Source organism: Ictalurus furcatus, chromosome 8, assembly GCF_023375685.1.
Source record: "Ictalurus furcatus strain D&B chromosome 8, Billie_1.0, whole genome shotgun sequence".
In the NCBI taxonomy this organism is placed as follows: domain Eukaryota; kingdom Metazoa; phylum Chordata; class Actinopteri; order Siluriformes; family Ictaluridae; genus Ictalurus; species Ictalurus furcatus.
Window position 1 is genome coordinate 1,445,982 of NC_071262.1, and position 26,682 is coordinate 1,472,663.

Consider the following 26,682-nt stretch of genomic DNA (forward strand, 5'->3'; position numbering starts at 1 on the left):
AAAAGTTAAATGGCTAGCAGGGGAAAATCAATATCGCACCCAATAAGCCTGTGAGGACTTTAGGATTTCATGTAAGTCACAAGCCGTAGCCACACAGCGCTGACCCATCGGATGCTCGAAAACATCTCTCTGTTGCCTCAAGACATCGTGTTCATTCTCCTTGTACTGCCTACATACCGTATCGCTCACAGTCGCGGTTATAGCAGGATAATACGTATCGCGCTATTGGTTAATAGCACAGGCAAGTGACGTTCTTTTAAATAGCAAATTGAAGCTGGAATGCGTGTTGTTGGACGTTGCTCTAAATAGACCAAATAAAAAAATTCATTCCTGTCATACGTCACGAAATATTCAGCTCAGAATGTGTCTTTAGAGCTTACAAAATTAGCCGGCGTGTGTTTGATTATTTCATGATTGACAGGTTCATTAACACTGAGATATTTGCATCGTATGCGCAGGACACGCAGCGTGAAGCACGGCGGTGGCAGCACCATCAATTCTGATGCAAAGAAGAAATCATTTTTGGTTTAATTACGCTACGTTTTGTGTCACCGTGAAACAAAACTGCACCTTCAAATGTTAGACAAATATTTGTATCTTATATATGAGGAAAAATCCTATTTGCTAGAAAGTTGAAATGTCTAAAAGGCCACGTCTTTGGACAGATGTTTTACCTGCCATAACAGACCTGATCCACGTTGTGAACACCTAGATGATCAGCAGATGTGTGTAATCGGGTGTGTTTTAGCAGGACGCCAACGCCGCGCCAACACAGCTTCGTCCAGAAGATTCCCCGCTGACACGGTGGCTGAGCTGAAACGTACCGCTATCGGATGTCGTTTTATTTCATTTTATTGTCTCCTATGTTTGAAAGAGTGCACCTTTATTTCACTAGCCGTCCAGACAGTTAGCACACCAGATACTTAACACTATAGCTTGGTAATAAACCAGTCATTTAGAATGCTAGCAATGCAGCTAGCTAGTTAGTTTAAAAAAGCAAGAGAGAAGAGAGTGAGAGAGACAGACAGAGAGAGAGAGAGAGAGAGAGAGAGAGAGAGAGAGAGAGAGAGAGAGGAAACAGAAACAAAACAGAATAGAAATTGGGAAAAGCCAGAAGGAGGCAGAAGAACAAGGGGGATTAGAAAAGGAGATGGATGGGGGAGGAGAAAGAATGGAGAGATTGAGGGATAGAGAAAAAGACAAAGAGAGAGACAGACAGATAGACAGATAGACAGAGCGGTGTGTTGTTTACGTGTGAGGCGACTCCGGTAATAGCAGCATGTTCTCGAAGGCTGAATGAATCACTGGCGTGCTGGGATCATAATTACATCACACACACACACACACACACACACACACACACACACACACACATAGGCAAAAATGATGGCACAGATCTAAATGATCCGAGAGAGAGAGAGAGAGAGAGAGAGAGAGAGATATTGTCTGACTTTTCAGCACCATGGACAGCACCACTCTGTTTCAGCTTTTGATGACAGAACTGCAATAAAATGAAACAAAATGTAACCCAAAACAATATCTATATTAAAGTCTATATTATATAAGAAATAAAAGGAATGAAACACTCCGTGTCGTTCTGTTTTAGAGAAATAATCCGTGTCTGTTACCGTTTCCACCCTGAGGATGATTATTTTACTATAACAGCAGGACATGGAGTGTTTCATTCCTCTTATCACAGCAAAAAGTTCCTGTTACAGCTTAGTTCCTGTTCTCACTTACGTTATAGCAGCTATAAACACTCCTTCCCTCACCTGCACCTTCTCGAGTTAAGAAGACAAAAATCATTACGCAGCGTGTCATTTTTTTATGACTGAAAAACTCCTCTGTCCTGAAGATGTCAGAAAAACCTAAAGTCACCGCGTTACCAAGCGCTCCTTATAGAGAGCTTCGCCGTATCGACGATTTCCGGAAATCTTTCCTGAAAAAACGATCTGTCGCTATAGAAACGATAACGTCCGTGTCGGAACGAATCGGCGCCGCTCTTAGGAATGGCAGTAAATGAATCGGCGCCTGACGAGCCAATCACGATGCGCGATTCAACAGTGTGAAGGTCACGTTTAAACAAGGAACACTGAATACAAAAAGAGAACACAAATCGAATATTTTGTTCACGCGTGAATTGTTTTCCCGGCATTGAAGTCTCTCTCTCTCTCTCTCTCTCTCTCTCTCTCTCTCTTTGCATCTTAGCTTGAATTAATTAGACTTCGCTGTCTAATGACCTGAATAAATATTGTAACAGCGCTAATCAGAGGCACTGAAACAAAGCCCTGATTCACATCTCTCTAAAAAAGGAACTCTTATTACAGTCTCGTTTTACACCAGCTGCATGAAATGAAAGGTATTATGAAAGAAAACACACACACACACACACACACACACACACACACACACACACACAGAGCTCTTGGAATTGGCCATCTGTGCATGAGAGTGGCTTTTCGGTGAGTCACGCTTTGTCCGACGTTTTTATGAACGCAAATGAAACCTGGGAGGTTTAAAATATCGCCCTGGGCTTTTCAGCGTTGCCTTTTAATGCGAGCTTTGTTAAAGATTACGCTGTAAATCTGGGGAAAAAAAAAGAAAAAGAAGAAGAAAGAATTCATTTAGACCCCACAGTTGGACTGTCGCTAAGTTGCTGAAGTCAGAAATCCTGTAAAAAAAATTTTTTAAATAATTTATTTTAATTTTTTATAAAGAGACGTTGCACAAACCAGGGCTTTTGAACGAAGGTGTTGATTAGTCTTTTAATGATCTGTTTCTATAGCAACAGATCATTCACAGGGACTCGTCCTGGACACGTCAACGTGGTGAAGTTTTCTTTTCTTTTCTTTTTGCGAGGGGACTTTTATTTAAACTTGAAGTAAGGAGTCTCCAGTGTCAGCGGCTTGTTACGTTTACGTTTACCCGAGTTGATGTTTTTCGCTTACGGTTTCTTGGAATCGAGAAACAACGAGCTGCGTGTTTGTCTTTTGTGGCGTTAACGTTACGAGAGAGAGAGAGGAAGGACAGGCTGGCGCGGGAACGCCTGGGTATAGCTGCTATAACGTAAGCGAGAACAGGAACTAACTTGTTTCTTGGACATGCTGAGAGTAAATATAAAGGGATTTTTTTTTTAAAAAAAAAAGTACGACATTTCATTCTTTAATTAGTTTGAGAAAAATTGTAAATGCGTAAAAGCAAATCGCTGTGGGATAAGAGCGAATAATAATAAAACCAGTGGGGTGATTGGGGTGAAAATGAGAAAATAATCAACCCTCCCAAGTCGATCAATTTCCGATAACAGCGCGTCCTGACGTGTCTTTCTTCGTCGTATTCATATTCGTATTTTATTTAACAAAAAGATTTTGCGGATGGAATTTTTTCTGTGAATTACATCCATTCCAGGGAGATGTTTATTCACGGTTAATAAACAAACGAAATAAGAAATGAAATCAGAACACAGCCTGTGTGTAACAATAAAATGACATTTTATCTCACTTTTAAGCCATGATGTCAATAATAAGCTTAGTATGCTGAGTATGCTGAGTACTGTGAGCAGATGCCGGGCGATCCTAATGACTCAGGTTTGGTAGGACGCTTTACTGAACGCATATTATCCTGCTCCCAGGACTTCTTTAAACACACAGTAATGCTGAGTGTGTAATTAGTGCCGTCTCCCAAGAAAGCTTTAATATAACCAGCACCAAGCGCTGATAATAATAAAAAATAAATAAATAAATAAAAAAGCACCCGCCTACGAAGAATGAATCATCAAAATCACCGATCACCTACGCCTCCTGACTCGCCGACTCTCTGCCCGAATCCAGGGGAAACCCACACACGGTTTAGTGGTTTCCCAAATATACAGGAAGCTTGGAGAACAATCAAACGCGCATCAATTTCCCATCTTAAAAAAAGGTCTAAGTGGAGTTAATAACGGCGTTTGGCGAAGGAGCTACACTGCTAACGGTTGCTAAGTCTCTCTTACTCAACATCCTTTCTGTAAAGATCTCCATTAACCCACATCCGGCTCTTCGGTTATAACTTACTGTCATCTATAAACCGCAGAGCCGAATACTGTAACGTTATGACGTCGGCCATCTTGAGTTGCTTTGTGAAACCGATACCGATTGTAATATGGTTCCACTTTGACCTTAAACGGTTGCAACAGGTGTCGGGTATTATTCCGATACTGTACTCGTTCGGTCATAGAAAGAAAATGCTCCAGTACCAACGTCTAATCCTACAGGATACACTACTACGCAGCGTATACGAGTGTACCTTTTTTTCCCCACTAAAGAACAGACGACACGAAACAGACATCGATCCGAACGTGTTTCGCGCGATCGGATTGCGAACTCTACAGCAGATTCCTACAATACAGGTCACAGGATTTTAAAAAACAGTTTCAAAAAAAAACTTGATGGCATTTAAAGAACGTGTTTCAACTTTAAAAGGTTTTCGTGAGCACTGAAGCAGCGCGAGCACTGCACTTCTGCGAGCACTGAGCACTGAGACACACTCTCTATTAAACGTACTGTTTAATCGGGTTTAACTGGCAGGACAACCGACGTAAACGGAGCTAAATAAAATGTTCCATGATGAGAACAAAACCATGTAGTGATACGAACTATAAAGATCTGGGCCTTGGGCTTTGGGCCACATCAGTGGTTGTGTCCAGCAAAACATCCCTTTCTGACTTCGTTGTGTTTTTGTGTTCGCCCTCCTGCAGGTACATACCAGGGCCAGTGGGTGGGCGGCATGCGGCATGGCTACGGCATTCGGCAGAGTGTCCCGTACGGCATGGCGGCCGTGATCCGCTCTCCACTGCGCACCTCCATAAACTCTCTACGCTCAGAGCACAGCAACGGCACGGCGGGTACGCCAGGCACGGGGGGCGGCATCAGCCCGGCAGCTTCACGCGGTGGCTTCGTCCTGACGGCTCACAGCGAGGCGGAGCTTCTGAAGGCGAAAAAGAAAGGCCTCTTCTTCCGGCGCTCTCTGCTCAGCGGCCTGCGTCTGCGCAAGTCCGAGTCGAAGAGCTCGCTGGCCAGCCAGCGTAGCAAGCAGAGCTCGTTCCGGAGCGAGGCGGCCATGAGTACGGTGAGCTCTGCCGCCTCAGACGTCAACTCCACCATCAGCCTGGGCGAGGCCGAGGGGGAGCTCCTGCCCACCAGCACCAACGTCAACGACGATGCCAACGACGATGACGGCGTGGACGCTACAGCCACCGAGAGCTACGCGGGCGAGTGGAGGAACGATAAGCGCTCCGGCTGTGGCGTGAGCCGCCGCTCGGACGGTCTCTGTTACCAAGGCGAGTGGTTGAGCAACAAGCGCCACGGCTACGGCTGCACCACCTTTCCCGACGGCACCAAGGAGGAGGGGAAGTACAAGCAGAACTCGCTGGTCAGCGGCAAACGCAAGAACCTAATCCCGCTACGTGCGAGCAAGATCCGAGAGAAGGTGGACCGCGCCATCGAAGGTGCAGAGAAGGCGTCTGATATCGCAAAGCAGAAAGCTGAGATCGCTTTGTCCAGGTGAGTGTGAAAAGCCGTCCTTACGTCGTCACCTGCTGAGAGTGGACAGGTGGAGGAGTTATTAACAGCGTTAGCTGGAACATTAGGATGGTCACAGGGTTGAGTTTAAATCCCAGGACTGCCCTCTGCTGGTGAGTCACAACTGCAATCAAAACTCCACCTGACCCCGCCTCATCTGCTGAATTTAATTTTTTTCTGGGCTCATTTCTGGCCCAGAAAAAAGTAAACAGCAGCCTGAAATACAGAATGTAGTGAGACTCATTGCGTTGCAATACTGCAAATCAGGTCTTCCAAGCTAGCTTTAAAAGAATATGATTAAATACAGATCGAGAAACACTTTTATAAAATTACATACCGCTTCTTTAATCCTCCGCTGTGCTCTCTTTTACGCTTATACCGAGTTCTGCATCACTTACTTCGCGCTTATTGATTGGAGCATATACAGTATCTGGCATGACAGCTTGGAGTAATTGTGGGCGTTAACGAAAAGTTGTCTCGCTACCTGATTGGCTAGATCAGACCCAGTGAAAACACACATATATTTGTGGATCACGCTGTACGAGTCGAGTGAGAAACGTTTCAGAAAGCCAAGAATAAATGCCACGTGATGCCACAACGGATCGTGTTTTACTTTTGTGGAACTCGTGCTATTTGTTTATAAGTTACGCAACAAATACATGATCTTGTACTGGAGACTCCTTCCTCCTTCCATAAATGTTAAATAACAGTCTCCTAATAAATTTTTTTTAAAAATCCGTCCGTGTGGAGCATCCGCCGTACGAGTCCCTGTGAACGAGCTGTTACTATGGAAACGATAACGTATTAGAACAAGCGCATTCACAAAAAGGTGTGATGATGCGCCTTCTGACCAGTCGGATTGGAGAACTCGACAGCGCCCTGGTAGAAAAACGTGACGCGTTACAGAAGCCGAGTGCGATTTGGATAAATGGAGCTGAATGAGGCTGGTATGGATCGCTGGTGTATCAGCGCACTGGCAGATGTGTGTGTCGATGTGTGACAGCAGGGGCTCGATCAATAACACGTGAGAAGGCTGTAAATTGTGTACGTTGTGCGTTTTATGTGTGTGAGTGCGTCGGAACTGAATCTGATTTGTGCACTGTAACGGTACGGCTTTGGTTCGAACAGTGTTTCGTATTCGTTTCGCTTTAGGGGTGGGGGGGCACGGGGGGTTGGTCTCTGCTAATAAGTTTCTAGGAGTTTCAGGAGAGAATGAGGTTCACGCCGGAGACTGGTTTTACGCCGTTACACCAGCCAACGGGGTTTGGCGACCTTCCGAAGAAAAATCCGGAAGCGACGAGGACTAAACAGAAATCTGAATCTCTCTCTCTCTCTCTCTCTCTTTGAAAACATTTCACTACATATTTGCATTACTGTAATATAAAAAGACATAGGAATTAAGGTTGTGAATATACACTGTACTATGAGTACGTATTTTATTGTGAATATTCATCTGCACTGGGTTTTTTTTTTAAATGCTTATCTTCTCTTAAAGGCTCATTCTGTGTATAAAGATTGGGGGAAATATATATATATATATATATATATTTTTTAAACGTAGCATGAAAGTCATGTCTTTTCTATCCAAGTTCTGGGGGCGGAGCTCAGTTTGCGATGTCACAAAATATCCACGACGTTTGGTTCGAACCAGTTGTAGGACTCGGAAACGTTCAGGTTAGCTGGCTAGCTTAGCCACTGTAACACTGCGGTTCTTAGATTTATAACGGAACGTTATATCTATACAGGTTAGCGCGCTTGTAAATAAATCGCTGATTCGTTCGGGCCGAGAGAGTTACGACTACAAGCGGTTAACTAGCCGACTAGCTACGTGCTAACATTCCCCAGTGCGTGAAGCTGATTATTTTATTTTCCTATAACGTCCGCTCTCAAGTGTTTCATTCCTCGTATACGACAGCAGTTATCCGATGATTACAATTTTTCATCGATTAAAGAAGTTTTTATCTGTTTATAGCTACGTTACGTTTAACGTCAAGGAACATCTAGCTGTAAACGGTCGCTCTCTCACCGGCCTCTGTTTTTTCTGTCTCTAGACGTTAATAAGACCAAAAGATTTAAAAATAAAAACCCGAAGATGTCGGAAAACTTCAATTTACAGCTTGACTGTTACAAAGCGCTGACACTGGAGACTCCTTCCATAAACTTTACATAGACATCTCCTTACAAGGCGAATCACCGTATCGACAACTGTGTTAATCCGTGTAAGTCCCTGTGAACGAGCTGTTGCTATGGAAACTATAACGTATTAACGAGCACGTTAATAAAAACCTCTGATTTGTGATTCTGCTTACAGAAAATTAATCGACACTTTCTGACCAATCAGAATTGAGAATTTAACAGCGCTGTGGTGTACAGTAAACGGTGTGTGTGTGTGTGTGTGTGTGTGTGTAGACGTGCAGAGGTATGCATGCGCTATATCTAGATCATCACTCACCCTTCAAATCCCATTGACCTAGATTTAGAGTGAGCGATTACACGCTAACCCGGCTGATCTGTGCACCGCTTAGCCGTGTCCCGTCCCAGCGACCCGTCATCGTTTTCATAATAACGCAGCCATTTTATTACGTACTTTAAAATCCCGACAGTATCGATCAAAACGAAGCCCCCAGGTATCCCGACTCGTTATTTATCCCATTTGTTTTGTTTATAAATGAACGCAGAGCTCGCGGATAAACGCGGGTCTTCTCCTCGGTGATGTTTGTATGAACGGAGTGTCATTTTTTTCTCGTCACGGCCGGGCGACCGGGCCAGTCTATAATCAAACGTGACTCACACCTAAATAAATAAAGGTGTTGTACATAAATCCTGAAGAGTGGCACGTTAAACACATCGCACGTCACCTCGAATGACCCTGAAACTCATTTTACTGCCTCTCTCTCTCTCTCTCTCTCTCTCTCTCTCGTTCTCTGTGTGTGTGTGTGTGTGTGTGTGTGTGCGAGTAGTAGAGTGATTGGATGAAAATAAATAAATAAAATGAAATATTTCACACTCACAGGGACTTGAATAACAGACGCTCCATATCAACAGATTAAAATAATAATCGTCGATATACTGAAGCTTTCTTTGTCTCGTGAGATTGTAGGGAGACCGTAACATTTAACTTGTGTAAGACAGAGGCGCTTACACGTTGCAGTTTTTATTTTTGTCTGTTTGTTTGTTTGTTTGTTTGTCTTATTAACCTGAAGAGAGAGAAAACAAGGAGAGGCTTGTGAGGGAACGAGCGTTTATAGCTGCTATAACGTAAGAGAGAACAGGAACTAACCTGAGGCCTGACGTTTGCTCGGCTGAAGGATGCATCTGAGGATTCATCATCTGTGTCAACATCATCATCAATTTGCCCGGAGACAACATGTACATCAGAGCTCTGCTCCCCAAAGAGACCCCTCGAAGGTCTCTCAGTGGTCCTTAAGGTTTAATTATGTACTTTAAACGAGTCTTCGAAGTTGCACTATGGTCTCTAGATACTCGAACTAGAGTTACAGAAGATGCCCCCTTGAGGGCACCGCCACAGTGACGAGCAATTAGCTCTGAAAGTAACGTTCTGAGAGGGTGAAGTTCTAAGCTCCGTCTCTGTGGTGGATGGAGGAACCCTGAGGGATGAAGGAGGACTGGGAGGAGAAGTATGGAGTTGGTTTTTACTAATGAGGAACGGGAATCGGTCTGAGAACGGACAAGACAAATACGTATGTTTTTGTAAGCATCGGCTGCTTCTTATACCTCACGTTACGCGCGTAAGACGGAATGGACGGTTTACGAGATATAAAATTACTCGGGCGGGAAATACGTGCGTTTTTAGATTCCTATCTGGACCCGGAAATCATTTTTACCACGGCATCCGTAGTAGAAGAATGATAGGAGGGTGGAAAAAATGATCGTTTCGACGTCTCGGATCATCTTCTGTAAGAGCTTCATCCCGGGGAACGCAGTGCACAGTGGGAAAACACACTGGATTGGAAAACGGTCACGGGCTCGCTCGTTCACACCTGGGGGAAATTTTGTGTAGCTGTCATGTAAACGTAGGATGGAGATGGATGCGAGTGCAGTTCAAAGCTTTATTTAAAGAGACAGGCAGACAAATCTAAATCAGCAGTGAGGAACAAGCGCAGGTCAGGCGATCTAGAAGCGGGCGTAAACTGGGCGTAGACGAGAAACGAGGGCGGGGTCAAAAACATAAAAGCGAGGACGAGGAAAGGCTTAGTATGGCTCTTCGATATACCGTAGCCATGTGCTTGTTAAATCCTTGATGTTCTGTTAAAATATTGAAATTATATGAGACGACGAGACTCATATAAAGCAGAATCATGCACATGAATGGGACAGGATCTGTCTCTGAAGCAGGCAAGCTCCTCCCACGGAAATAAATAAATAAATAAATACTTCTACCGAGTCAGCCTCCATCTGGACGAAATAGCATGACATACCTTCGTTTCGGGAGCGGTCCCACACACGCTGTTTCATGGTGTAAATGCAGACTATGCGCCGTGACCCGCCATTCAGCTTTCGGTCGGAGCTGTTTACAGCACAGCGTGAATATTACAGCAAGGACACCAGGGAGAAAGTGACATTTTCAGCAGACTCTAAACAAGCGCTCAGAGGGTTAGCAGAACGCAGGGAAAATTGAAAGAACGGTCGCACAAAAGGCATGGACGTAAACGAAACGGGGAAGGAAGAGAGGATTGTTCGTGGGAAATTCGGCATGCTATCCGTTTTCTCGGCCCGATTCCTTATTAATCGAACAGTAAAGTATTTATCCTAGCTGATCGTACATGCTAGCACGGTAGAAAAGACGTAAAACTCACCTACAATAAGTAGGCGATGTTAGCTATAAGAGCTAGCTGGCAAAAAACAACAACAACAACAACAACAACAACAAAGGAATATCGTTTGGGACGGTGTTACACCGAATCACCGTATAAAACAAACGATAAGAAAACATCAAAGCTTTGCACTACTGTAGTGTATTGATTAGCTAGCTAGAAGAAGGAATGGGCTAATTAGCACTTACATGGTGGCTGTTGTATACGCCTTTCTGTTTGGTCAAAGGCACGGAGGTGTATTATATATCATATTAAAATACTAAATATGATGACAGGAAACGTCGAGTTACAGCTTTTTACCTGTGACTGTTACAAAGCACTGAGACTGGAGACTCCTTCCAGGCAAACTTCATCATATCAACGATTTTTGTTGTGTTTTTTTTCAACATCAGTTTGTAGTAAAATGAGGTGTACGCGGTACGCGCGGAATTATTAACGTGATGAGCACGCGTACGTCATGCGTGAAGACACGCCCATCTACGAGATGTCATGCGTGAAGACACGCCCATCTCCGTGATTTATCCAGGGTGACTCGGTGAGAATTATTAAAGATGATCAGGGTAGTGTTTGTGAATAACATACACCTCCACCCGTCCCCAAAATAATGATCCGAGCTCGTCATAAACAGACCACAGCGTTCCACGTTTGAGAATTACGAGTTACGAGTAGATACTGTACAAATTAATCCCCTTAAAACCGAACACAGGTGTGTGACCTGATTGCATGGCATTACGCCCCAGATTTAGCTCGTTAAAGCTCGATAATTGGATAAATTGTTGTGCCAAGAACATAAGAAGCGGCCCCAGAGCGTATGGGGTTTCATATAAACGTACAATTTAACTCAAAAAAAGAAATAAAAGTGCACGTTTTATGCTGTGAAGTAGGCATGCCGATACTCGGTTCTCTAGGCGATGAGTTGTTCTGGGGTTTTTTAAAGAAAATTTAAGAAACAGATGATCTGATGATCTTTGCACCATATTTTAACATCCATCAGAAAGGGACCAGATTACACCAGACCTCTAGGCTAGCAGCGGTCTTTTTTATTTATAATAAGGGTCACATTAGCAAGCGACATATGTGTGTAACGGAGGACAAAAAAGATTCGATTTGAATCGCGCCAAAACGCTCGATCGCACATCATAAGCTTATTGTCTAGCCTATAGCGTACGAGCCCTTAGGGGAAGAAGGGCGTGTCATCCGCAGGCGGGCAAATAACGTATGCACAAAATGGAGCTGCGATTTCAGAGACAGCTGCAAACAACAGCGAAAGAAGTGACATTTAAATTGAGATGTTCCCAATTCTGTGCAAATCAGATATCACACTGAGGCGACAAATTCAGACAACTGGCAACTTTACTTCGCAACTTTACTTCCTATGCTCGTTAAATGTATACTACGGAAGCCTGTTTCCGCCTCGGAGAATTTTTTTTTAAAAGATAATTGCAAATTTATATCTCAGAATTCAGAGTTGTTTTCCCTCGCAATTACGAGTTTACATCTCACAATTATGACCTTTTTCCCACAATTACGAGTTTACATCTCACAATTATGACCTTTTTCTCGCAATTACGAGTTTACATCTCACAATTATGACCTTTTTCTCACAATTACGAGTTTACATCTCACAATTATGACCTTTTTCTCACAATTACGAGTTTACATCTCACAATTATGACCTTTTTCCCACAATTACGAGTTTACATCTCACAATTATGACCTTTTTCTCGCAATTACGAGTTTACATCTCACAATTATGACCTTTTTCTCGCAATTACGAGTTTACATCTCACAATTCTGACTTTATTTCCCACAATTACGAGTTTACATCTCACAATTATGACCTTTTTCTCGCAATTACGAGTTTACATCTCACAATTATGACCTTTTTCTCACAATTACGAGTTTACATCTCACAATTATGACCTTTTTCTCACAATTACAAGTTTACATCTCACAATTCTGACCTTTTTCTCGCAATTACGAGTTTACATCTCACAATTCTGACTTTATTTCCCACAATTACGAGTTTACATCTCACAATTATGACCTTTTTCTCGCAATTACGAGTTTACATCTCACAATTATGACCTTTTTCTCGGAATTACGAGTTTACATCTCACAATTATGACTTTATTTCCCACAATTACGAGTTTACATCTCACAATTATGACCTTTTTCTCACAATTACGAGTTTACATCTCACAATTCTGACCTTTTTCTCACAATTACGAGTTTACATCTCACAATTCTGACCTTTTTCTCGCAATTACGAGTTTACATCTCACAATTCTGACTTTATTTCCCACAATTACGAGTTTACATCTCACAATTCTGACTTTATTTCCCACAATTACGAGTTTACATCTCACAATTATGACCTTTTTCTCGCAATTACGAGTTTACATCTCACAATTATGACCTTTTTCTCGCAATTACGAGTTTACATCTCACAATAATGACTTTATTTCCCACAATTACGAGTTTACATCTCACAATTATGACCTTTTTCTCACAATTACGAGTTTACATCTCACAATTATGACCTTTTTCTCGGAATTACGAGTTTACATCTCACAATAATGACTTTATTTCCCACAATTACGAGTTTACATCTCACAATTATGACCTTTTTCTCACAATTACGAGTTTACATCTCACAATTATGACCTTTTTCTCACAATTACGAGTTTACATCTCACAATTCTGACCTTTTTCTCGCAATTACGAGTTTACATCTCACAATTATGACTTTATTTCCCACAATTACGAGTTTACATCTCACAATTCTGACCTTTTTCTCACAATTTGGACGTCCACTTGACATTTAGTGAGTTACAAAGAAAGCACAGACAAAAAGCATCAATCATTCTCTATAAATAAGCTCAACACTCATCAGCTACTTAGTCACATTTCAGGTACTGCGTCCTGTGGATGTCTAAATTGAGTAAAAAAAAAAAAAAGAGTCAGGATTGAGAGATGTAAACTGAATCTTGTAATTGTGAGGAATAAAGTCACGATTGTGAGATAAAATGTCAGAACTGCGAGATGTTAAGCCGTTAAAAATGTTCAAGACGTTAAAAATTGTGAGAAATAAAATCGGATAACATTTTCTCCGTGGCGGAAACGGGCTTCCATAGTGTCCAGAGACATTAGGAAGAAAATAAAGCTCGGAAGGTCGTCGCAGAGATCATTCGGTGCCTCTGGTGAGTGGACGTAGCTAGCTTGCTAATCCAGTTTGAAGCTGAGCTCGTAACGTCAATCAAACCACAGTTTCTCACACTGATTAGCACGTTATGTCATTTGTGTTTAACTAGTTAGCTTTAACTAGAAACTTGGACAGGCCACGCCCACAAGACTACAATCTACAAGTAGCTTGTGAACACGTGGTTAGTTTCCATGCCTTCCAGCCACGTCATGCCGAATCCACCTACCTTAATGACATAATTACAAAATATATACCGCGTAGATCAAACATGATTGGCGTCCCTTGAATCGGCTTTCTTCGTGGAATTCGAATCCGGACGTAACACATTTTATTCGCTGCTTTACTGACCTTTGGTAGTATTTGATATTTCATAAACCATAATGAAAATGCTCATATTATTAGCAGACCGTATATAATGTTTCAAACAAGTCACAGTGGTCACAACCTGTGTGTGTTACAGATTAGCAGAGATCTGTCCAGGCTGGATACGGGCTAGCGGCTAAGCCGATTAGCTTGTGGGCCATCGCTGTTAGACGCGATAAAGAAACCCAAACACCTGCTGATGAGCTAACACCGGAAATTAGCGTGACTCAGCGCTATATCAATGCAGGTTAGCGGTGTGGGATTAGAGCTACAGCACCGGTGATTATTTACGAAGAGTGCGTCAGGGCTGTCAGGGTTTTCCAAAGCCCTATTCAGACTGGATTCGTTATACACGTAGCGGAGGGTAATGAAATGATTCCCAGAGTATCACTGGGATTTTTGTCCTCCTTCGAATCTGTCACATCAGTCTCCCCCCCCCCCCCCCCATCTTACCTTCTATAAAAATGAACAGTAGAAGCAGCCCCAGGTAAAATATCCTTCGAGTGCTATATTTGGAGTAAATGTCAGTTAATTCTTGACATATGACTTTGTGCGCGCACGCAGAAACAACGGAAACGCGTCTTATGTACACACGGAAGATTTAAACACAGCATTTCATGCAGCGCGATGTTGAAATGTTCCGCCATCGTCGTGATTGTCGTCATGAACTGCGCTCCGAATAGAAAACCGCTGCCGATCAATCGTTCTGTTAAATAACCGAACGCTCGGAATGTTTCCTGAGTTAAAGTCCACGTTAAACAGACACTTTGTACTTTTTAACTGAGTAAGTCCTGCTTTAAAATGAGACGCCATGGATACACACAAACATGTATTGTGTCTGTCTGGGATCGGTGCAGTGTTTATTCGGTTACGCTTCAGATGAAACATTCTTCATCCTGCTCTGTCTTTCGTTCAACGTGTTAATGAATGAGGCTGTGTGTGTGAGAATAACGGGTTTAGGTGCGAGAGGCAGGGAACTGTGCGTGTGCGTATGTGTGTGTTTGTGTGTGTGTGTGTATGAATGAGAGGAAACTCTGATGTCGTGCAGTGATTAACTGGGTTAAATCGAAGTTGCTGCTACTCAGAAAAAACAAACAGAACTACGTGTAAACTTTACACTTTATTTCATTACATAATCACTGGAATGTGTCTTTTGTATACACGCTGCCACTCCTGTTAAAACCCACAGTGCATTATGGGTAATACATGAATGACTCAATGATACAACTGAGTGATGCGATGGGTGTAAATTTGTGCACACATTTTGATTTTAATCAAAGAAAGACTCCTGAAGTGTTACTGACAGACACAGTGGCCACGCCTTCTTCACAGAGACTGACAGGGAAAGAGGCCACGCCTCCTTCACTAAGACTAAAAGGCACGGAGGAGGCGTTGGGTATGTGTCTGGCAGTAACACTGAAGGAGGCATTGCCTTTATTATTCGTGGTTTGGTGACAGAGCTTAATCTTCTACACTGAATCAGTTTGACTGTGTGAATTCAACTCTGAATCATTTGAGTCGACTCTTGATTCACAAAACCTGGAATCAGATAATTGCCTCTTTTTTCTCTGTATCTCTGTATTGTGTGTATCAGTGAGCAATCCTTTAAATGGGTTATGTTCTAGTAAGAACATGATCTATACTCTCTCTCTATCACACACACACACACACACACACACACACCTCCAGGAAACTGACTGAAAGTGAATAAATGATTTATCATGTCCACTCCTCTGTCTTTTTTTTTCCCTCTCTCTCTCTCTCTCTCTCTCTCTATCCCTCCCTCACACTTTCTCCTGCCGTTGCCAGGACAACCAGAGAGGCCTGTCCCACCTCGGCTCACCTCACCCTCACACACACACCCACACACACAGTGCAGAGCAGCCGTCACAGCTCAAACCCACTCAGCACAAATCACACGCTAGCACACAGCATGCCCACACACACACACACACACACACACACACACACACATAGCCTGACAGCCACCACACACATGAAGATGCTCTTTCACACACACATACACACAGACACACACACACCTGACCTGCTGCCTGACTGAGTGGGGGGGTAAGAAAGAAGGAAAGGGAGGAAATAAATACCTTTTCACATGTATATGTATATATATATATATATATATATATATATATATATATATATATATATATATGGTATATATAACGTTAGCTGGTGGGGTTGCCGTAGCTTGCTAGGTTTCTTAGCTAGCTTTCTTAGCTAGCTAGCTCATGTTACGTCATACGAGCTATCCACATTAAGAGATTCGTACAAATTTTGGGATGAGCGAACCTGGGTAACCTTTGCTACGAACCGAGTCACGTGAATTATTACGAGCTCGCAAACGTTCTAGGGCTACTATTACCTGAACATGTCAACGTTACATCCTGTTGTATTTTTTATTAACAATCATTTTGATTTATTTAACTGGGTATATATTTATTTGTTCCTCTTGTTCGTCTTCTCCTGCCCCTCAGGACGGCCCACGCGAGAGGGAAGGCGGAGGCGGCCGTGACGGCGGCGCAGAAAGCGCAGGAGGAGTGCAGACTGGCCAGAATCGCAGCTAAAGAGTTCTCGCCTTCGTTTCAGCATCGAGGAAACGGTGAGAAACACGCCAAAAAAAAAAGAAAAAAAAAAAAGGACGAAATAACACGGTTACACTTCAACAGGGCGTCAGATCCCAGCCGAGCGGAGACGTGTAGCGTCAGTGGGCGGACTGAATCAGTCACGCTAATTAAAATAAATAGATATTAAATAAATAATACGCACTGTTTGTAAGGTTAAGTGGTTTGTACCACAGTGCCGTTGGATTCTGGATTGTGATTGGTCACGAAGGTGTCGAATATAAACGGCTCACATCGAAACATCGTCGTGGACGTGGCGAAGCTTCCTGTAAGAAGACATTTCTTTAGCATGGATTATTGAACTTTTAACATTTATGGAAGGAGTCTCCAGTGTCAGTGCTTCGGTAACAGTCGAGAGTTTTCCACGTGCAGTACCGTACACGTGTAAATACTGACACGCGTTCTTTTTTAACGCGTGTATTTTACACAATTGCTTATTTAAAAGCAAAAGTGGAGAGTGACGATGTAGCTTGAAGGCTTTAGTAGAGATTTTATTTTAAATGAATTTGTAATCCGTTACGTTTAGCATTAAAAAAAGAAAGAAAATGTGTGTGTAAATGTCATCTTAATGGAAACCATTTCCATCAATAATGATTATTATTCAGACTGTAATGTATCCACCTGTAATGTTCACCTTATGTGTGTGTGTGTGTGTGTGTGTGTGTGTGTTTGGGTGAGGGTGGTGTGGGAGTGAGTGATGGCACAGGCAACAGGAACATGAGGGGAGGCCAGGAGTGACCTTTCTAACGCGCCCACGCGTATCAAGCTTACACATACACACACACACACACACACACACACACACCCACAGAGCAGCAACACACAAGTACAAGTACACAAGAAAAAAACGGGTTGAATTTTTCGCATGATTCTCCATGCATCCTTATACGCTCAGAGCTTCCTGTCCCTCTTCCTTCCTGTCAGAAATGGTGCCTTACAAACATCAAAGTGCATTGTGGGTATTCTCTACACTCCAAATTATTTGTACAGTAATTGCACTATTGCGCTGACACTGGAGACTCCTTCCATAAACGCCGAATAAACATTACATTTTCCGTACAGAAAACGTCCACCGTACAAGTACAAGTCTCTGTGATTGAGCCGTTACTATAGAAACGATAAGCGTCGTGGATTAAATAAATATTCAAGAAGTATAAGTCTAAGCCATGTTTGTCCCCAAGCCTCGTCTTGTGCTTTTCTACTTCCTGTTCTTCATCCTTAGTGTTTAGTTTTCAGTTTTTTCGTCTGGTTTTGACCTTGAACTGTCCGTCTGTCGGTTTATTTTTATTATAAATGACTGCACGCCGCTTTCGCCGAGCGTTTTTCTGTTCAGCTGTAATTCTCTGATGAACCCAAATGGATAAAATTCAACATGAATTGAAAATTCAAATGACGGAGCAGGTCACAGATCTGAAATCTGTTTATGATGGGATATAAACAGACAGCGGCATCTATTATTATACTTCCTATTACAGCTTGTTTTCCTTTCAACCTTTCTGTATAGAGATTTTTTTTTTAAAAACAAAAAACTAGGCTTGCTGATGCGTCATGGATTAGCGGATTGGATTTGATATCTTTAGCGTATCTTAAGAAAGGCTTTTAAATAATTGCAAAGAAAACAGAACAAAAAAAGTGTGTGTGTGTGTGTGTGTGTGTGTGTGTGTGTGCAGGAGTGGAGTGCGAGAGGCCGAAGCCGCAGCCGTCGAGCGACAACGACGTTGAGATGATGTCGAGCGAGACTCCGGACAGCACCGAGCTCTACATGAAGGGCTCGACTCCTCCAGAGCTGACTCCTGACGCCAGCCCGGGTCCAAGCCCCACCTCTAAATCTCGGGCCCGCCCGAAAAACGCCCGCTTCCTGCGACAGAGCGCCGTGGACGACGAGAGGGGAGGAGCCTCCGAAATTCAGGTTCTGGTGGAGGGCCGGAGCCACGGACGGCCGAGCGGAGGCGGTGGATTAGGCGAGGAATACGTGAGAACGGCGAACACCAACGGTCACCGGCACTCCTCGTCCAATCACAAGGCGTCGTCCCGGGAGCACGGCTCGTCCAATCACAAGCCGTCGTCGCGGGAGAAGTGGGCGGAGTGGACTTCGCACCGGACGCAGACGCGCCTGCTCGAGCAGGACGAGGAGAAGCTGAGCAACTACGAGATGGAGATGAAGCCGCTGCAACCCATGGACTCTAACTCCCAGAAGCCCTATGGGCAAGGGGAGGAGCGTCACCGGGGCAAGACCCGGGGCAAAAACCGGGACCGAGAAAGAGACAGGGACAGAGAGAAGGAGAGAGAGAGAGAGGACACGGCACAGCCCGGTGTGGACCCGGTGCAAAAGCTGGACAGTCTACGTGCGGGCGAGAAACTGGAGGCTCGGCCTCTGCGCAGGGACCTCATGCTCTCGCCCCCACAAAAATCCTCACCCATTGCACTAGAACACGATAAAGAGAATCACACACAGCTCAAAGCCAACTCGGTGAGTGTGCACACACACACACACACACGCACACACACAGTCCAAGGAAGCAAAACTGACTATGATCTCTAGGTAGGAGGGGCATACTCTCACTCCTGTGTCAATCACAGTGACACACACACATACGATTATTTTTGGTTCTCTAAACATTTTTAAAAAATAATGTAGAGTTTACACTACATCTAAAGACAACAGTCTACTTCACGCTGCGCAAAACAAGCACCAATACAGCAGCCAAACTGTCGAGAGTGCAGTGTAGAAGCTCGCGTTCTCGCCTCGCGTTGCTGTTTCGTATCGTCCGTCGCGTTCGAGTGCTCCGATACTGCAGGTGGCGCTGTTACACACGGTTCCGCTTTCATGACAAATTTCTACGACTTCAGGAAGATTTCTGCTCCTTAACGTCCTCCGTCTCGGAACGAATCGGCACGGGGATGCCTCGCCCGTCACGACCAATCACGGGTTCAGTCGGGTAGGCGTGTCCGTCTGAGGAGCTCGCCCAGCTACCATGAGAGAGACCTCCGCACGATATTCGTCAACAGGAGCTCCTTCCTTATTAAACATTATCTGAAAACAGGTGGATGGAAAGAGAGCTACAGAGCAGACCAAACAACCTCCACCATGTCACACACACACACACACACACACACACACACACACTGCATGTACCTTGGTAACAGCAGCTTGCTAAAGTGGCCTCACATTGGCTGCTTCACTGTTGCTAGGGAACAGCTTATGCATTGCTCTGATATTAGCCAATAGGAGAGTGTGTGTGAGTTACAGAGTGGCGGGTGTGTGTGTGTGTGTGTGTGTGTGAGAGAGAGAGAGAGAGACTGTGTGTGTAGCCGCAGAGAGGCAAGGAGTGCAGGATAGTTGTGTAAAACAGGTTTACACAACACACCGAGGGGAAAGATGTACGTCTACAAATCAGCACACAGAGTTCAGTCAAATCTTTATATTAAAAATATCAAATAAATCGCAATTATTTCTTAAATTAAAAAAATTATGATTTAATTTTTGAACACAAATGTACGGCTCGGTGTTCTGTATGTCCCGTGACGCTGATTTGTCATGATATTCCTGTTCGTATTAAACTGTGACTGTGTGTGTGTGTGTGTGTGTGTGTGTGTGTGAGATTCACTGCACGTGTTGTTGTCGCAAGAAACACACGCTTCACTCGTCACGGCCTGATTTCATGCATCGCATGTTCCTTATGTAGTGCGTGTCTTTGTGTGTGTGTGTGTGTGTGTGTGTGTGTGTGTGTGTGTGTAGCCGTAAACACAGCTGCAGAATCATATCAATTAAAAATCACACGAGGACGGACGCTCGTCATCTTTGAAGCGTGAGGACAATGCCGCCTCGTTTCCATGTCCATCCTAATTATCAGCTGAGTGGCATGAGATAGAGATCAAACAAACATCACAACAGATCTGTGTGTGTGTGTGTGTGTGTGTGTGTGTGTGTGTGTGTGTGTGTGTGTGTGTTTACATTTTGGTGTGGACGAAATGTCCCTAGAGTATTCCTAGGGACATTTGTCAGATAAAACGGATGGGAATATCTGACAAGTTTGACCCTCTGGTGACTGTGTACAGTGTTTGTTTGTTTGTTTGTTTGTTTGTTTGTTTGTTTGTTGATTTTTTAAAAATGCAGCTTTTAAAAGAGTCCAAAAAATGTCCTTGTAATTACTGAGGTTAAGGTTAGGGCTTAGATTTTGAATTTGTGGAGTGTGTGTGTGTGTGTGTGTGTGTGTGTGTGTGTGTGTGTGTGTGTGTCGGGTAAATTGCACGAGGACGATCGTTAACAGTACGTAAGGATAAGAAATATTGATGTCTTCTTGTTCCTCCCTCCTTTCTCTCTCTCTCTTAATCTCTCTCTCTCTCTTTCTCTCTCTCCTTACAGGGCTCCAGCTCAATTCTGGTTGTCATGGTGATTTTGCTCAACATCGGAGTTGCCATTCTGTTTATTCACTTTTTTATTTAAAACTCTTGTCATTTCCTTTATTTCCTGTTAATTTATCTCCTTCCCGAGCGGGCTGGGAGTGTTTATCCGGCTCCGGCTACATCTGATCTGATTAAAGGAAGCGTGAATCACGAGGACGGAGGAAGGAAGGAAAGAAAGAAAGGAGGAAGGAAGGAGACACAAAAACGAATTTACAGTCAACGCTGGGCTCAACATTTTTTTTCCCTCTCCACTTCTCCAAAGAGCTCATGTTTTCGTTCGCAGTTCTTCTTTAGCGTTAACGTTTTAAGATTCCTCGTTGCTACACTTGTATTCTTTTTAACTGCCTTTTTTTTTGCCGTTCTTGACTTATCCATAGATTTTTCTTTATTGTTGTTGTTGTTGTTTTGGCTGGTGGACTCGAACGAATGGTGGCGCCGCTGGCGTGAGACAGAGTGTGTGTGAGGTGGTGTGAGCTCACAGGTGAACTTTACTCCGTCGAAACGTCGTATTGATGTCACTGGATGGGAAATGGGATGTCCCGTATCTGTTCCCGCCGCCCCTCCGTCCCCTATCGTCGCTCCACCTGGACTTCTCATTCCTGGTCAGGAAGGGCCGGGTCAGGAACTGTAGAATCGTGGATAGGTTCTGTTTCGGAGAGCACAAAAATAAAGGAAAAAAAAACGCATAAACACACATTTTCACTGGAACGGGACAGGCCCAAACCAGAACCAGTTTAAGTTCATTCTCTTCCATGATGACACCATCGTAGAAGAAGTGCTCAGATTAGCATGGACGTGCAATTAGCCGTTTGTTTAAAAACAACGCACAGGCTGACGTTGATATCCGGGAATGGAACACAATTCGTACAACGTAGCTCATTATATCAAATAACACGTTTTACGCAGTAACCGGGCTATAACGGTTTATAAAAGGTCGACGTAAAACGAACATTCGTTTAATCACATTTTACCGGCTACCAGTTGATATGTCGCGAAACAAAATGGACCAATCAGGAATCAGGATCACTTTCACTCGTAAACCAGGGCTCTCGTCGGATCAAACTTCGAAATGCGTGCTTAAGAAACGCCGTCACAGACGGGGAAACCTGTCATTTATCACGAAACGGATGTTTAGAAACCGTATACGTTCTAAACGGCTCCGCTCCTGCGTGGCCACGCTCATTTGCATAAAGAAACGCCCCTCGAATTAGCATATATGGTAAACACTTCCACAGAGCCTTCACAGCCTGCACGTGGCACTGCTCGTTCCTGGCGACGTGCTGGATGAGAGTGTGTGTGCGTTCCGTTAAGGGCGCGTCTCGTCCGGCTCCCTCGGTGGTGAATCAGTATACGGTGAGCCCTTAAAATGGCCGAGTGCCCTCACTAGGGAGCTGATTGAGATGCGCCCTTAGTACACCTGCAGTGGCGTGAATAATCCCACATTATTGTTGTCTTTTATTTCCTACGATGATCCACGTTAAAGTTTGGTCGACGGTGAATTGTGCTTCTCCTGCTGTCTGACGCCCACCTAAAATTCACGAGCGCGTCACGTTTCTCGGCGTGATATCGTTCAGCACATTTCCCCATCTGCCCCGGAATATGGACCCAGCTTTTAACCTGACGACTGATTTGGGTTTTACACCACGACGTTCTAATATAGACTCATATTCATGATATCCATTCATCCCTCCTGTTTTAGTTTCATCGACAGGCTTCATTGTTTAAACACCGTCTGAATGTTGGATGAGGGCTAACACACGATATCCTGTAAGGTATTCAAATCCCGACGGGGTGCCGTTAATTAACGAGGAACGCTTTACCGCGCGCGCACCGAAGAATCCGCTGTTGTCGACCTGAGCGTCAGAGACTGTTAACGTTTTTTGTCGTTTTGTTTTGGGGGTTTTTTGTTTTTGTTTTTGTTTTTTTTTTCAAAACTGCTGCTTTCAAAATAAATATTTATTGAAAAATCGTTTAAAACAAAAAAAAAAAAAGAAGAAGATTTTTTAGCTATTTGCAAGATGTCTGGAAAAAAATGCCGACTGCCTTGTTTTTTAAAGAGACCAATTTGCATGCTGATGTATGGTTTAGTTTTGTAAAGCTACCTTCTGAGACAAATAATGATATAAAAGTCTTCTAGTTTTGGAAGCAGTATACGGTTGCTTTTTATTTTTATTTATTCATTTATTTGTGTCATTGTTTTTTTTTTGTTTGTTTTTTTTTTCTTAAACCCTGACAAAACTATCGAACCTACCGCAGAACTGCAGTGACGTCTTTCCAACAACGACAAAAAGACAAACCAATCATCTTTCAGAAGGACCCAAACACCTGAGATGATCTCCTCATCGAACCAAAAGGGAATAAACACTCGAAGAGATGCGTCCGCTTTATTATTATTATTATTATTATTATCAATATGATTTCTTTCTTTCTTTATTTATTTTCTAGCCAGCTCGCTGAACTCAAAGACTCAAAGAGCTGTGAGGTTTTTTTTTTTATAGCATGTGTGTGTATGGGGCCTGTATCTCCCGCCTGAGTCACTGATCGCTCACAGTCTGTGCTATCTCCCTTTATCTGTCTTTTCCTACATTCTCCCACCACATCATTTTACAAAAAGAAAAAAAAAATTGAAGAAAAAAAAAAAGCGTGCGATGAAACGATGACGGAAAGGAACGGGAACAAAACAAAAAGGTGGAAGTCAAACCTGCTGAGATCCAGCGCTGGTTTTAACACGCCCTCGTCCGCAAGCGCCAGGAACGGAAAATACTCCCGTATTCGTACTTTGTTACTTTCCTTAAGTATTATTTCGCCGTATTTATACTTTAAAGTGCACCTATTATGGTTTTTCCAAATATTCCCTTTCGTGTAGTGTGTTATAGAGCTGTTTGTGAATGTAAAAAGTCTGCAAATTTTTAAAGATCAAAGCGCACGACAAACGGCGTTATTGACTCCCAAAAGAACCGTTGACGAATCGTTAGTGATTCCACACTCACTTCCTGTCCCAACCTACGTAGGTTCGTAACAAAAAGCCCCGCTTCTGGTCGCTGACAGACGGAGCTGAAACTCGTTACAGTAGTGGGCGTTTCCTTCTTGAAACACGCAGACAGCAGTAGACCAATCACGACACACTGGGACATCTGACCAATCAGAGCAGAGTATGCTCTCTGAAAGGAGGAGAATCGTTTAGAACGGATCATCCAACGAATGGTTTGTGACACTGAGGGGAAAAAGGTGACGCTGCGGTTTAAATTATGAGCGCGTTAAAGTGTTTTTTGAACTCGGATGCGTGTAAATTTATCGTATGAGACCTTTGAATCACAATTAGGCGCGTTCGAAAACCATAATAGGTGCACTTTAATTGACTGTTATTGAAATTGAATGCTCTTCTTACAGTTTTATTCAGACCCCGTTACAAATCGATTCTTTTCTCATCCAGCCAATGACCATAAGCATGCATTTTATTTACATTTCATTCTTGTCCAGTCAAATCGATCAATATGAAAAACAAACTACACTGCCAATTCATCATCTACTGTTCATCAGTTGAATTTTAAAATATATACCTACATATATATATATATATATATATATATATATATACATATATATATATACATATATATATATATACACATATTCGTGTTTATGCGAGCCGGCTGATTATCGGATCACGCAGAAGGATGACGTAAGTAGGACGTATGAAATTAATTTTCTAAACACAGGTCTATCTTTAGAGGATCACACAGTTTTGTTGTAGAATTCGGATGAGATTTTATTGGAATTTCGTACAGCGTGGCGAGTAATAAACTGCTGAAGTCTAAAAGCGGCTTGATTTGGAAGGCGCGATCTCTTTTTCAAAAGAAGCAAAAATTGCCAATTTTTTTTTTTTTATGATGACGAGCTATGTACCTATCCGGCTTCAGGTACCCACGTTACATTATTTTATTGAATACTGTTTAACATTTTTTTTTTTTTTTAAATAACGATCAGTAAAAGTACCTTTTGATAGCTAAGTCATTGTAATACCTAGCTAACTACAAAGCTCGTTAGTTAAATATCAAGTTATGTACAGTATATAAACGATATATTAGCTAGCTTTTTACATTTACCTCATGGCATCCTCAACCGCCCCTCCCCCGCCCTAATGCAGTATTTACAAAATCAAGGTACTGCATGATAACTAGGTTTATCAAACACACGTTTTTTTACCGTATCAATACTTAATATTTAATGAATATGACGGCCATGAGATACCACAAACCCGGGACAATGAAGATGACCACGCGAATGACCTCAGCCAGTTGAACTGTAACCTTTCAGCTGCTTAGCAAGCTGATATGACAATATACAAGTAAAGATATGCTGCAAAATTTCCAAGGAAAATGTTTCTTAAATAAGTTTTGAATGTTTCTATACGTTTCCAGACGTTAACAGGAAGTCGACGAGAGTGTGTTAAAAACAGCACTGAATGCAGGTTCGTGCAGGTCACATGATCTGGTATAAACGTTACAACGGGATGGTCGGGTGTACACACTCCATATGCTGTGTGTGTGTGTGAGTGTGAGTGTGTGTGGGAGATGTTGGGAGATGAAAACGAAGCATGCGGTGGCTGAAATCTCCTCTGTAACCTACATCCTGCCCAGACGGACGCACCACGACCCTGCGGTCGGCCATCGCATGCCCGAGCATGCCCACTTCTTTTACTCTCTTTCTCTTATTCTGTTCTTTACTTTTTCTTTTTCCTGGGAGTTTGTTCGTTTTTCTTTTTTCTTTTTTTTGAGTTGTGTGGAGAACATAATGAAAGTGTTTGAAAGTAAGCTCTTGTTTTTGTGGTCATTAAAAGAAAAACAACGGGTTCTTATTTTATCACTGCCTTCTTTTATTAAATGTTGATGAAATGGTGTCTAAAATGTACGTAATGAAAACTACATGGTGTTTCTGAATACATCCACATTTTATTTTTAAACTACTGGAATTATTATTACTATTAGTAGCAGTAGTAGTAGTCATTCATTTAGAGTGTTTATCTATTTCATTAGTTAGATAGTTTTCAAGGTACTTTTCTTTTTTTTTTTTTTTTTTTTTTTTTTTTTTTACCCAGAAACCATGAAGGTTGCAAAATTTTAACTCAACTCAACAAACAAAAATACACAAAAATTTAATTTTAAAACCGCAACTAAACAGAACCTGGTACACTTTCACCTAAAAAGATGGGGGTGGAAAATAAAGCTATAAAACATTTAAGGAGCTAAAAAAAAATGTAATACTACAATTAAATAGAAAACAATGAAACAAGGGGAAAATAAAAAAAAATTTTAATCCAGAAACTGCTGAAATTTCTGTTCTTATAAATGTAAAAAGCTCTAAACAAACATAAAGTGCAATAAACTAATGTAATAAATAAAATAAAATAAAAGCATTAAATAGTGCAAGAAATAAGTCATTAAAAGCAGTTCATTTTTTTTTTTTTAAAAAACAATAAATATGCACTTACACTAAAAAATACAGCTAAAACAAAATAAACTAGAATGCCTTCAGAACTAAATGAAATAAAATAATCTGCAAATGTACGTTTATTTATTTTTTGTTTGTTTGTTTGTTTGTTTTTGCAGTGAATCCTTAAATTTTGCAGTAACTGTAGTTATGTAAATGTCCTCGCTCTGTTCATGCCGATTCGAATT

General features: G+C 42.5%; 1 protein-coding gene across 1 annotated transcript in view; it reads left to right on the plus strand.

Annotated features, from left to right (window-relative positions):
• jph3b (junctophilin 3b) overlaps nt 1-21,090 on the plus strand; it is a 30,488-nt gene extending 9,398 nt beyond the window's left edge. The window contains exons 2-5 of the mRNA XM_053631099.1: nt 4,733-5,537; nt 16,451-16,575; nt 18,268-19,067; nt 20,964-21,090. Of these exons, the coding sequence (XP_053487074.1) occupies nt 4,733-5,537; nt 16,451-16,575; nt 18,268-19,067; nt 20,964-21,044 (1,811 nt within the window). The 3' untranslated portion in view covers nt 21,045-21,090. The remainder of the gene's footprint in view (nt 1-4,732; nt 5,538-16,450; nt 16,576-18,267; nt 19,068-20,963) is intronic.
• The last annotated feature ends 5,592 nt before the right edge of the window (nt 21,091-26,682 follow it).